Source organism: Sinohyriopsis cumingii, unplaced genomic scaffold, assembly GCF_028554795.1.
Source record: "Sinohyriopsis cumingii isolate HCF-2022 unplaced genomic scaffold, ASM2855479v2 utg003096l, whole genome shotgun sequence".
Lineage (NCBI taxonomy): Eukaryota > Metazoa > Mollusca > Bivalvia > Unionida > Unionidae > Sinohyriopsis > Sinohyriopsis cumingii.
In genome coordinates, this window is record NW_028316397.1 from 276,427 (window position 1) to 291,524 (window position 15,098).

Sequence of the window (15,098 nt, forward strand, 5' to 3'; positions counted from 1 at the left end):
GACTCAATGTCATCACTATCAGCAACGTAAGCAATCATATAAGGCTACTGAAACCAAATGATTCTTTAATATAAAATAAAATAAATGTACAGGTATTTCATTAATTGTTGAACCATTTTCGACACAGGCACTTGATTCTGGGGGAAACTAATGTGTATACTCACGTGTTATGTAGTGAGTGTACACATTAGTTTCTCCAGAATCAAGTGCCTGTGAGTTTATCTGGTGAATTTTCAACAATGACCTATTGCAGAAAAATGAGAATAATTTTACACTGAAAATGCAAAAAAAAAGCAAACTAATGATTTTTGTAGAAAGCATACATGTGAGATTTTGACTGCAGCAAACAGGTTAATTCCTGATGCAACCTGTGGTTTTTTATACTGAACCAACACTGCCACCAACCCCTAAATTTTACATTTATTTTTGACAGCAAATAACTATTTTGAATATTTTCCTGTAACAAGGCAGCTAAAAGAATCAGTATGCCTTATGCATGAATAAAGTTCACTAGTACCATAACAAATTAGCATACTTTTCATCACCCCTCAATCATCTAGATATTTACCTCTGTAGCATACACACGTAAATACGTAAGCCACGTCGGCTGCTCATTTGCAGCCCAAGTTACGCATTTGATCTACAATGCTCATCTAACTGTGACAGGCACTCACCAACAAGCCAACCCATTCCCAAACCTAACTCAAAGTAAATCTAAACCACATTAGGTATTTAGCTTATGTGTGAATTTATAAATGCTAGGCTTGTGATAATTAGGCTCATGCATTTCCCCTTATCTCATGCAAGCGTCTTTGGACGCCTCTACTCCATTCGCATGGAAGCGTCTTTTGACGCCTCTATTCCATTTGATTGGAAGCGCTTTTTTTTTTTTACGCCTGCTGTAAACAGCCATTTTGAGCTGGTTTTCGTTGTGCCACCTTCATGGAAAACCCCCCTTTTAGAAACTACATTCATTTCTGCGAATGACAATTACGTCAGATCACGTGGTCACTGTTTATGCACTGGTCGATATCTGCTATTTAAAGCAACTGGGTCGTAATCTCCACTCTTCAAAATGGCGATCGCGGATTTCATTCAGTACTTACTTAGTTTTCGCGATTAGAATCACAAATATGAAAGATTCAATAATTTAGGTAAAGGCTCTGATATTGATGTAGGCAGCAATTAGTTTTTATAAATTATCAAATTCAGATGACTTAGTGATGTAGACACAGACGAAAAACTTGTAAATTTCGAGTATGAGAATGGCAGCTATGGTTGGTCACGCGGCCTCACTGACATGACAGTGAACGAGTTCTCTCAAGATTTTAAAGCACATAAAAAATTCTTCCGTGAAAAACAATTACACAGCTATAACAAACGGACTTAACTCTTAAATTTTTCCACATATAATAGATGTGTACCAAAAATGTAAAATGGTTAAAATTGCTGTTATACATAGCATACACTACATTGCTTAATAGTTCACAGGCAGGCCTATACGTATGGAGTCGACTAGGTTACAGGTGTTCTATTTATAGCGCGCTGCACTTTGTACATATGCTCTATGAGGTAAAAGGTAAAAAATTTGGGTGTCAAAATACGAAACTATCCAGTGAGACCTAATTTTCTTTTAGCCAATAGAAGTTACTCCACTTGCATGCAAAACTGAGATATTGTTTCTTCCTAACAGGAAGGGGGGCGGGTGTAGCCAGTGTTATATTGCGCATCAATGTTATATCTGTTGCGTCTGTTGTCTTGCAATTATATGCTTACAGTGTACAACCTGCTAGGATGTGCACTACTATGTGTAGTGTAATACGTTTATGGACATGTAGCATGTATATGTATATATATATGTATGTGCAAGTAGTTCGATTGAGTAAAAGAACACAAGTGTTCACCATAACAGTCCATGCATTGCATGTTGGTGTGCATTACAAAACCCGCCCTCTCCTCCTTTCTCTGAACTCAGTCTGTCAGAGATCTTGATAGCTGAGAGCAGTTATAGAACTTTCTCCAGTATGTAGCACTTGTAGAATATATATCTATATCTGCCTCTATATTTCTTTCACAATAATTAGAAGTTAAATACTACATAGAAGTCTTAGTTCTGGTTTAATTGCTACATAAGCTACGTCAAAAAATAAATCTATTTTGACTAGGGAATGGTTTATTGTTATTCAAACACCTGGTCTACAATAGTAACACTGCTTTTAAATACCAGAAGTTCCCATATTGATAAGCTGACATGGTAAATTTCACAAGACAGTAATCTTATCTCAGAAAGCCTGCATATGCATTTATTAGTGATACTAAGGGCCAGATAAAAGTCATTGTAGTGCCGCAACACACTCCTGTTTCATAGGCCTTTTGGTGGATGCAATTTTATTGGGTTATTGATTTAGATGGGCTATCCAAATTATCTTGAATAATTTTTCTTGGAAAGCAAATCATTCAAGAAGAGATCTTTGTTAAAGTCTTTATCATACCAAGGAAAATAAAACATGGTCAACATTTTTTATCTCCACAGGCCCTTTAGTTTTCGTAGACCCTTGGCACAGTACCTACTGTGTCTATTCGATAATACGGCCCTGCTTAATATTGATAAACATTGATGAGAAATGTTGTTCTGCAAAACCCTACTTTATCAGTCAGCTGTTTTCATAGAAGACCAATCCTTGATGCGAACCAAATGTCTCCATGGCTCTACCCCATTTGAAAATAAAGGCGTTTACATCTGTCCAGTCTGAGCAAAAATAAGCACTACGTAAGTTGTTAAAATGAAGAAAATTTGAAACTTTAGCACTTTTACATCGCCATTTACTTCTGTAATCAATCACATGGCATTATAAGCAAGAATAGTTGAACTGCATATACCTCGTACAACCATACCTTGATGTCATCCCTGCCTCTGTAATAGACGATGCAATCCAAAGGAGGGAGGTTCCAGTGTGAATAAGTATTGTTACTGATTATTTTATTTTAGATACATCAATTACTACCATACCTTACAAGATGAGTTACGATAATCACCTGCAACACAATTAGAAACTAAAATCAACCTGTCAGATTATATTTATCACATACAATGATTTTGTTTCAACAATAGATGTAAAATATTCCAAATATGCAATACTTGTTATGTTTTACATTGTTACATATTCTACAGTTGATAAAAATCTGCATAAATATAAGTTGGATAGGTCACATAGTTTGTCATTCTATAAAAAACAAAATGAAAAGGACATGATAAGACAAATTTAGGCTGTAATTTTCAAGTTAAAAATATGTTTTGGTAGTGTGGATGCAGTCCTAATTGTTATTATATGTAGATAAGGATATTCCATCTCCAGCACATGACTGAGCGCAGATTTTAGTATTATCTACAATGCAAGTGCCAAGCAAAATTTTTGAGATGAAGACTTTAATTTTAATGGTTTACTCTTTTAATAAAGGATGACATATTATTCTTATGGTTTTAAGACCTATGGGGCCACGGGTGGCCGAGTGGTCTAAAGCGCTTGCCTTTACTGATCACTGCCATCTCACCTCTGTCCATGCGGATTCGAATCTTGGGTCAGGCCAATGTGGGTATGTGAGAAAACTTGCCATTAGCTTCCCATGGGTCATTACCGGGTTTTTTCCTGGGATTTTCTTCCACCAGTTATGCTGGCTGCCATCTTGCAATATATAACAATGGCGTTAAACCCAAAATAATTACTATCTGAATCATGTATGAAACAAGATAACTTAAGCTGATTTCAGATTATAATCAAGCAACTTCACCATTTTCTGAAAGTGGCATTAGGCAGTCTCTCTTGGATAATCACTGTAAAACTACCAGTGTCCACAACCATCAGTGCATAAATAATGATGTCGGTAAATAACAAGGCATGAAATATATTTTGAGGGAAAAATATGTTGGTCTCCATAAATAAACAATGTCTTTAGACAGATAATATAGTGCGTAGGGAGATCTGTTGTGTCTGGCTCAAATATCCCAGTATAATGAAATTAATCAAACAAATGAATGCAGTCAAAATCAATAATGGCCAGAACTAGCAGGTGAAAAGGCTAGTGAACAAGAATCACTTTTTGATCTGTGAAGTAGCTATCTGTGATGCTTATCAGTGATTTCCATTTCACCTTCTGATTTTGTGATGATGCCCTGCAACCACACATTAGGAAAGGCTTTGGTGTTGTGCCATCTGTGATTTGGAGATGATGCCCACTACCCAGCAACCACCCATTGGGAAAGGATTTGGTGTTGTGGCATCTGTGATATACAGATGATGCCCAGCAACCACCCATTAGGAAAGGCTTTGGTGTTGTGCCATCTGTGATTTGGTGATGATGCCCACTGCCCACTGCCCAGCAACCACCCATTGGAAAAGGCTTTGGTGTTGTGGCATCTGCGATTTGGTGATGATGCCCAGCAACCACCCACTGGGGAAGGCTTTGGTGTTGTGGCATCTGGTAATATACTATTACTTGTTATTACATTTCTCTTTCATTCTGATCCCTAAAGCACCAGATGCAGGTACCAACATACGACTGAACACCCCATAAAGACCTAAAACAATGATACACAGTGCATTCCAAGTTTGGGCCCTTAATAACACTCACACCAATTCCCAAATCAGTAATTGCTCCCTTTAGTAAGATATGCTGATGGATGAAGTAACCACAGTGACACAGATGAACCAATTATATAATGATTCCTTGTACTATATGGAATGTTTTATGTGGAAAGGAAACTTAAAAGGCAAAATCTCATTACTATTGACCTTATTTGTTTTATTACAAAAAGACAGGTTGACCGCTCCGGTGGCCTAGTGGTTATAGGGTCTGCCTTGGATGCGGGAGGTCGCAGGTTCGAACTCCGGCAGAATCATACCAAAGACTTAAAAATATGGTACTAACAGCTGCCCCAGTGCTAGACATCACTATAAACTGCCACACTGCAAACAGAGTAGCGATACGACTGAAATGTTTTAAAGAAAAGTTAAAAAATCCAAATGACATAGACAAAAAGACAAGGTATTGAAAAGCTGAATTATGGAACAGCAACACAAGGTTATTTTAGTGCAAAGGCAATCAGAGTAAAGCACCTTACCCAAGAACACCACTTATGGTAGAATTTCTAAATTCCTTTGAAACCACTCCCTGTAACATGTATATGGAGCCAAGGTGTATGTAACTTCATACCATACTGTTCATCTTAATTTCATTGTTGCCAAGTAAACATTACTCTTACTATTCATAGACAACACAATGAAGCATTTATATCGAAATATGACCAAACTAGACCCTCTTTTCCATCCAAATCAACACAACAAAGCACACATATGGCTCCATGTATACCAAGTCAGTGCGTCTATTTTTAGAAAGAGGGATTTTCTTAACATAACCACTCACTTTCTAGCTTCATAACTATTACAACAATCCATTGATAGGACTGCATATTTATGGTTTTATTATTTGATTATGTACTTGTAGTAACATCATGCTTTGGTTAAACAGTATTTGCTTCACTGTTCTTTTTGTATTTTCACAAAAATGAATGTCAGAAAACAGCAATGACCATAAAGTTGCAGCACTTTTCGAATTCCACAACAGAGCATTGTCCCATGTTACTGACCTACATGATTAAATTTTTAAGCTAAATCTTCTAACATATAACAATAATTAACTATTTTCCTTATCTTACTGCAGAATTATTTACAAAAACATAATCTAATGAAGTAGCATTTCCAAGACACAGTGACATCTGCCATTTATAGCTTCACTTACAGTTTTAAACAGAATTCATACAGAAAACAATGCAAACACGGCAGTTCAAATCATTATTTAAAATAAATTAGTGCTCTCCACTGATTTTATACTTAAAACAACAAATTACTATTTAATATATAATGATGTTTAAATACTAAAACAGAAGTTGGTATGTTTTCATCATCCAATGGTAGGCAGAAATCGCGCAGTAATAACTTGGTCGGGAAAGGGTTAACGGTCAGTCAGCTATTAAAACACCCCTGTGAATGTGCGCAAGTTTGATTGTCAACACAATGGACCAGTTTCACAATAACTGAAGACAATGCTATCGGGTTATCTCGCAAAATCTTGCAATTCTCAAACACGCACCCTGCCAAACAATATTATATGGCCCGCAAATTGATTGGCGTCACAAGGTTCACGAGAGATAGCAAAGGTGGTGCTGCCCTTGGGCCAATGAAAATGGCCTCATGTGGCTTTCAGGGTGATTTGAGTCAGAGACCCCTCTCCTAGAGAAATGATTGTGTTTAACCATTAAACAACTGAAAGAAATCTTAAATCTGAACAATGATAGTGTCAGCAGACAAACTTCCATGTTAGTATTTTGCAACTATGCCCTAATTTGCATGAAAACATAGTTAATAGATGTAAGTATGATGCTGACATCCAACATTTCACAATCTGTTATGGCTCCCTGAAAATGCTCAATGGACTGGATTTTTTATTAAATTTTTATCAGAAATGAATTTCCATCAGATTTATCACTATTTAGTAGAGAAATGAAAACAGTGATGAAAGGAACCAATTTTGAAAAGGGAAATTGCATTTGCATTTTTCCCTGAAATTCCTGTCACTGAGATTAAAGTGTCAAAGAACAGACATTGTTTGTGTAATAAAAAGTGATTTCATCCATAAAAATAAAATACCAAAACTATAGAATAATGTCATTTAAAAGTAAAATACCTAAACGATAGATACATTTTTATAAAAGAAAAATTTAAATAGCAAAACTATAGAATAATGTTATTAAAATTTAAATACCCAATTATGGAATAAAATGTTATTTTAATTAAAATACCAAATCTATACTATAATTTTAATTAAAATACCAGACTAAAAAAATAATGTTACTTTAATTAAAATACCAAAACAACAGAATAATGTTATTTTAAATTAAAATTGTTTTGATAACTGTCAGACTTAGATCCATGATTCTGAAAATGGTTATATGCAGACATTTTCAGAGTCTGAAACTAACAATAGCCCATTAGTCAGAGACTAGTAGATCTGAACTACTGACTAAAATCAGTACTCTTGTATTAGTCTCATAGGACAAAGCAAAATTTTATTTGAAATTTAAATTCAACAGAAAGCATGGGGACACTTGCAGCCTTCTGAATCTGCAAGGCTAGTAATTGTTTTCCTACTGACTGTATTTAGAATTTATTTAAACTACATACTTCTAAACATCCTTTGAAAGTTAAAATGTATATATATCTCTATATTACAAAACAAGGCACTCACTGCTGAGAGAATTACAATCAAAATGCCAAAATAAGAATAATGATATTTTAAATTAAATTACCAAAATTATAGAGTAAAGTTATTTTAAATTACAATACCAAAACTACAGAATAATGTTATGTTAATTAAAATACCAAAACTATAGAATAATGTAATTTTTAAATTAAAATTGTTTAGATAATAGTCAGACTTAAATCCAAGATTCTGAAAATAGGTTTATATAGACATTTTTAGAGTTTGAAACTAACATTTTAAGTTAGTCTTTTAGCCAGAGACTAGATTTCACTAAAACCTAAAATTGGTATTAGTCTAATGGTACAAAGGGAAATTTTATTTTAAAATTAAGTTCAACAGAAAGAGTGTGGTGTGGTGGTGTAATTGGTAGGGGGGGTTGCTATCTTCTGAATCTGCAAGGATAGTGATTGTTTTTCCACTGCTTTTAGTTGAAGTTTATTTAAACTACATAGCTAAAAAAACATGCTTGGATAGCTAAAGTGTATATACCTCTCAATGATGATCAGACAAATGTTATTAAAGCTAAAAAAGAACTTGCTTATATTGCTTAAGTGCAAAATAAGATAAAATACATTCTAAAACAATTTTTTTGGCATAAAACAAATTTTTAAGAGAAACTTCTCATTTGCTTGGCCGTGTGTGTACGTGTTTATTTTTTGTTAAAATACACTGAGGAATAGGTTATTATTATTAATATTATTATTATGAATGCCCATGCTTTTTTATCAACACTGTAAGTACATGATATCATAATTTTATTCAGACTTTCCAACACTGATCTCCACTTTCAAGTCAGTATAAATAACATTCACCCAGCAGTGACAGCCTCGTTTTGATATTTAGCACTCATTATCACAAATGGCGATTTGTCTGAAATGCGTATTGTGAAAGGGGTCCATTGGTATCAACACCACATACAGTACATTTTGCCTTGGGTAATAACACTACACAGTGAGAACTTACTGGCTGCAAAGAGGGTACATTTCAAAAGCCATAAACTAATGTAACCGGTTAAACAATTAATAACCAAATCACAAGGTGAGGTCATTTTCGCTTTCCTAGCAGAAAAGGCAAAGTTTACACATTTTAGGTGACTTAGTCACCCACTTCACCTGGTAGTGCATCCCCAGCATGATACATAGATAGATACATACATACATACATACATACACTGTAGTACATGTAAAAATATATGAGATATCTATCGTCTCAATGCTCCCCTCACCCAGCAATATTCCAAGTTTTCTATACATTTTATATCTTGTATCTAATACAATCATCACTTATGTCTAGACCGTATGTAACAGGCCACAGAATACAATCATCACTTATGACCAGACCGTATGTAACAGGCCACAGAATACAATCATCACTTATGACCAGACCATATGTAACAGGCCACAGAATACAATCATCACTTATGTCTAGACCATATGTAACAGGCCACAGAATACAATCATAACTTATGACCAGACCATATGTAACAGGCCACAGAATACAATCATCACTTATGACCAGACCATATGTAACAGGCCACAGAATACAATCATCACTTATGACCAGACCGTATGTAACAGGCCACAGAATACAATCATCACTTATGTCTAAACCGTATGTAACAGGCCACAGAATACAATCATCACTTATGTCTAGACCGTATGTAACAGGCCACAGAATACAATCATCACTTATGACCAGACCATATGTAACAGGCCTCAGAATATTTTGCATATTAAGCACAATAAGGAACGTATGACTGAATGTGACCCATGACATGTTGTAGGCTCCATCGATAACATTAGATGCAGGATTAATCGTCATGTGTTAAAACTGAGTATGGTAGGATAACTGCGAATTGATATGGAAATTATAAAAACATGCTACATTTATAATGAAAGACACCAGGTATCCCACCTAACTACAGATACATGATTCAATAGTGGAAGCAAGCATTTGAAACACTAGTAAAAAAAAACAATAACAAAAATAAACCATATGAAGTAGCTAGAAAGAACTACAATATTTAAAGAGTTTGACTCAATCTTGAAATTTATCAGAGTAATAGTCAACTAAACAATTATCTATACAAACACATTTTCATCTAGTCTATATTGAATGGACGGCAGATTGCTCATGATGTATTCATGCCCTATTGTGTGTAACTTCAACACTGGGTTACAGTAGGGTGCCAACAGTGAGGTTCATTTCACAGGAAAAACAGGACATCATTTTTCCTATAATTCTCTGTTATTAGTATTGGAGTGAGATTTTGTTGGTTTTTAAGTTGCTGCAATAAAAGAAAGATCTTAAAGTTCAAGTGTAACTTATTAGGAAGAAGATTAATCATTAGCCTTTTTGATTTTTGGATAAAAGTGTTCTAGGACGAAGTACAATGAAACCGATGATAGTACACATTTTACAACAGGCAGTAAATTAACTGCCATATGGTTAAAAAGATTAATTGGTTTTCTGTATTGGCTTATATGTAATGTGTTGGTCTATAATATTGCTACAAAAAGATTATAAGGAGACTGTTAAAAGTACGACTTTAAACTAAAAGAAAAATGAACCAATAAAATTATTCTTTGAATGGACAATGCATTTGTTTGTTAATTGTGCATGTTGGTTTATTTGTATTTTTAGAGAGAGAGTATACTGTGCAAGTTGCAATATATCAAGCTAAAAAAGTACGGATTAAGATGAAAATTTGTCAGTACATTTTTGACCCCCACATTTTTTATTGGACCCCTAGTTCTGATACTAAGTTTTTTTTTTTCACCCTCAATTTTAAACCCCTGGGGGATACACTGTTGTTCCCAGAATATGGCAGACTCAGAGAGTGATCTCCTCTGAGGTTGCCCAACAAAGGAGGTTCCAGACTTTTACACAAAGAGAAGGAGCATGTATACCTCCTTGCTGAGGTACTCTATAATTACTAACAGTGAAGTTCATTTCAAAGGAAAAACAGGACATCATTTTTCCTATAATTCCCTGTTATTAGTATTGGAGTGAGACTAAGTTCCACTGAACACACCTTGTAGACCTTGCCTACATACAGAGATTTGCAATCAAAAAAAATAATGGTGATATCCTGACCAAGTTCATTATGCAAAGAAACTATTATAACATTGGGTTAACTTGTAAACAAAAAGAAAACATGAGCAAAATAAATTATGTTCATGTTACCTGTATCTATTTTTTATCTTGTTATGTAAAACAGTATGCATGGACTGCCCTGATCAAGACCCATTAAAATATCATGCCAAATAGAAAGGTAAAGGTAGGAAAACAAACCTTGAACACTGGAATACTCTAATCAATAAATAAAATGTTTACTTTTCAAAAAATAAGTTAGTGTGACCTATTGTCCCCTCTGAAAGTACCCAATTATTTGAGTATGGTCCTGACCAAGTTCCATAAACATGCCATGCCAAGTGATGCACATTTGACACAAAATTCATGAAATACAGGTCATTGTGATCTACTTTCCCCAGCAGTGGTTACAAAAAAGGAAAACTAATATTCTAACAAAGTTAAAAGGAAGATGTTATGCCTTCAACTTGTTATGCATTGAAATTTAAAACAAGGGGTGACATTTAAGCAACATATTAATTAGCAAAAAGAAGGTGGGTCACTGTGACTTGTATACTACAAGTGTATCCCAGAGGAGAAAGATAACATATCTCAATGCATGAAGCAAGGGCATACAAACATAACTTAAACACCGGGCCACACTGACTACAAAACTATGCTATATCATATGTTCTTCCCTACTTCAAGTAGGTGCAATTTAGATGCATTTTTGTCCAACACATCTGTTTTAACAACTAAATCAAGATCATACTTTTTATTCAGTGCATCGACTCCATCCATCAAGGAAAATGCAAGACAAAGTTTCTCTGCATTCTGCTCAGAGGTATCATTGCCCTGACTCATGCTGGGCTCCCTCTCATCCAGAGTTAGTTTTAATTCAAATCCCCCGATTATCATTGCTATGATCACAACTATATTTTCTTCTTCTTTGTAAAGGGACACAACTGACCCACTGTCTCCTTCTATGGCAAACTCAGCTTCTTCTAGCTTTGACCCTGGGAGAGGACTTATTAGCATATTGCATGCCTTTATTGTTCCTTCTTTCTTCAGATCTAATGATTTTGATGAAATAATGCCAACTGTCAGTCCTGTTTCTGCACCTCTCTTGAAAACTTTCGTTCCAACCAGACCATCAAGTGTATCTTCATTAGTTTTCATTATAACATATGAGCACTCTTCTCCATAATAATTTTCATAGTAAAACATGCAGCGGGTGAGCAAACTGCTTTTCACTTTCCCAGCAGCAATGTCTATCAATCCTTCAACATAGGTCCACCTTTCTGTTCCAAGCTCTTCATAAGATTCATCCCTGACAGAAATGCAGACATTTCCTGTGCCAACAGTGAAATGTCCATTGGTGACAAAATAAACTGATGGTTCATTCTTTCCCTGAACAAATATACCAAGTGTCCCATACCTATTTAGCTGGCCCTTTTCATCTTGCCAACGTAATTTCTGCCCAGCTTTGAAGTTCAACTGTTGCATCTGATTGCAAGCTCCACACAGTTTTGGGTTTGCAAATGTCCTTGGTGTTGTGATTATTTTAATATCATAATCATATGGGTATCTAGAGAGACACATCGCAATTTTCTGCTTCACTTCTTGCTCTTTTGCCAAATTATTTTGATTTGATATGAATATTGTCCAAGTCCCAAAGTAGTCACCACAACCTTGTACTTCATCCATACTGGAATAATAAAGACAATTTATTTAAATGAATAAAATGAAGCATAGGCACTTGGGGATGGAATAGTACTGGTAACAACATTTCAAATTTATTGGTATGAATTATTTCCCTTTATCAATCTTTGTACATTGAATAAATCCAGATCTGCTGTCACATAATCCATCAGCAAATTAAGGTCTATGCAGTTTGTTAGGATTATAGTAGAACAAACAATACAGAATGTGATGTGTCAGTACATTATGTGAGGGCAGATCTGGTTCTATGTTGTCTACATTTGGACCCAACTTATAGGCCTGTATCTACGGTACATTTATCATACTCACTTCTCTACTAACACCTAGCCAGTCTGAAATTTTCCACCTAAATGCCAATTTGTATGTAATGAACTCTGTTCATGGCAGAATTCTGTCTTCACATCTGCTTGAGAACAGGCTGTCCTATGGAGGCATTAGACAATCTTCAGCCACCAAGACTGCTTTAAGGAACACAATCCTCTAAATAACTTTGATTATTGCCATGGGCATAGTCAACCTCTTACACACACACACACACACACACACACACACACACACCCATGTTAAAGCCACCAAGTGTGAGAAGGTTGGCACATGCGTTAATATCATTTACTTGCTGTGCAAAGAAATAACTGACTATCAACATACATACAAATTCTTTGTGATCTCAATGCTTTTTCAACAAACTCTGTATCAATTTGAACTGATTTCACACCTAGCCAAATTTCTGGATAAAAATGGTGGTGAACAGTTTCAGAATAACAACAATGCTAAGCTAAGGAGAGACCATGGCAAAAATAATAATGAAACAAATTTAAAAAATGACCTATGATCATAAGATAAAATATTCTTCAAAATGACAGTAACTAAACAAAGAGGCCTAAAAAAACCATTTCACTAAAAAGACTTGTAGTTTTGTAAAAACACAACATAAACTATGTCCAAAACTTTAACTATAGCTGATTTTACCTGTTATTATAATAGTCTGAACAAAATTCTTTGCAAAGGTAAACTTAAAGTATAATTTAATATGCAAAGTGCTATGCTCATAACCAGTCATCCAAGATCTTTAATAGTTAAGTTTATAGAAATAGCTTATTTTTGTATAACTGACTTACCTGACTTTCGGAAAATATGAATTTATAAGTTTTAAGTCTTTGAATTTCTTTACTACACGTACTAAATATAGAATGAAGCATACTGGAAAAAAATGTCTATTAAAAGCTAAAGATATAATATAAATTTCAAAATAATGTGAGTCATGGCAACGAAAACATGAACTAATGCATGATGCATGTGATATTCTAATTAACCTAATTTATTAATGACAAATGTTTCTGGTATTTTACCATGATGGTAATGCTAGCACCTGTCAAACTCTATGCCACCAAACATATAAAACTTTAATCCAAATATACAAGAATTTCAAATGTGGTAATGTTTTCAAAAAAATTTCTCTGTATATAAACATATAAACTTAGGAATTAATTTTCAAGAAATATACTATTATTGGAGCAAGACCAATATTACAAAAACAACAAACAAATTGCACATATTGTATGCTACCCTGAAATTGTACACGTAACACCAATATCTCTAATCAAATGCATCCTCAGTTCTGTTCAACTACTCAGCACTTATCACTCACAATACATCATTATAATACTGTCTTAAGGTTGTAATGATTCATAAACTAGTCGATTGTTTTATTTATCTTGGGTATCACATCTTACATTTTACACTTTTTCTTTACAGCAATAAAATTATGATTCTGGGAAATTTTCATCAACCAAATATATGCATTTAAAATTCAAAAAGAAAATTGTAAAAATCTGGTTTGCATTTTTAAGAATTCTGTGTAACCCCGATCATGTGATTCTAAATACTGTAGTCAATATCATGGTTTAAATCTGATGCTTTCCTTCAAACAATGTTGTTGCTGTTGTTGTTGTAGGGTTTAACCCCATTTTTCAGCACAAGATAGGCTATACATGGTGGCCAGTATAATTGGCGGAGGAAGAACCCTGGAAAACCCTGGGAAGAACCACCGACCCACAAGAAGCTACTGGCAGGTTTTCTCATGTACCCATGTTAGCTGAGCCTGAGACTCGAACTCATGCAGACAGATGTGAGATGGCAGTGATTCGTAATGGTGAGCGCTTTAGACCACTCGGCCACTCGGGGCCCCCTCCTTTAAACAAAGAACCAAGTTAAAAAAAACCAACTCATTACCTAGCATACAAACTATTTCTAACTGACATTGTGCAGATCTTGTTCATAATAAAACTCACTGGATATCTTAAAAATCTGCTCAGAAATAGTCATCAAAGTGTTGACAGATTCAGCCAACTGGATGCAAGATCACTTCATCAACATGTGCTGAAGTTTTTCAAAGTTGCATCTATCTAACATCTACAAGATTTAAGTCTATCTGACCAAGTTCACTCAAAATCAACCTAGGTTTGATCAAAGCCAGACCACCAAAGCAGATTGGAGAGAATACCGCAACATTCCTTCTTCTAGTTTTGACCTAATGGGTAGTGAAAGTGATCCTCTGTGGGATACCTATCTAATAGATTCCAAATACAGGGAGAGAATACTTAGTCTCTACAGGATTGCATCAGCGCTTCTATCTAGCTCTTCTACGAAAAAGTAATTACCTCCCCTTGTTACAAAGTCACAAAAAAATGTTACTCAAATAAGTCAAATTACAAAAGATATCATAGCTGACTACCTTGCACAGTGCAACCTCAGGTAAAATAGCATGAGGTTTTGAGATCAACTTGTGCCTAAAGTTTACAATTTGCCCAGATTTTGAGTCTTTGTTGAAAAATATCCACATGTAATCGTGAAATAAATAACTAACCAGAATGACCTTTACCACACAAAACTGAGCAAATAAGTATAAAATGGCGTTTAAATAAAAAGGGCCAGAAAAACTCAAAGTTTCATAGGTAAATTATTTGCATTAAAAAGTTGCACTATTT

General features: G+C 34.8%; 1 protein-coding gene across 1 annotated transcript in view; it reads right to left on the bottom strand.

The window, feature by feature from the left end:
- Positions 1–2,801: 2,801 nt before the first annotated feature.
- Positions 2,802–15,098, bottom strand: part of LOC149769878 (uncharacterized) — a 35,968-nt gene continuing 23,671 nt past the window's right edge. Inside the window, exon 6 of the mRNA XM_089949699.1 lies at positions 2,802–12,097. Within this exon, the coding sequence (XP_089805825.1) occupies positions 11,074–12,097 (1,024 nt within the window). The 3' untranslated portion in view covers positions 2,802–11,073. The remainder of the gene's footprint in view (positions 12,098–15,098) is intronic.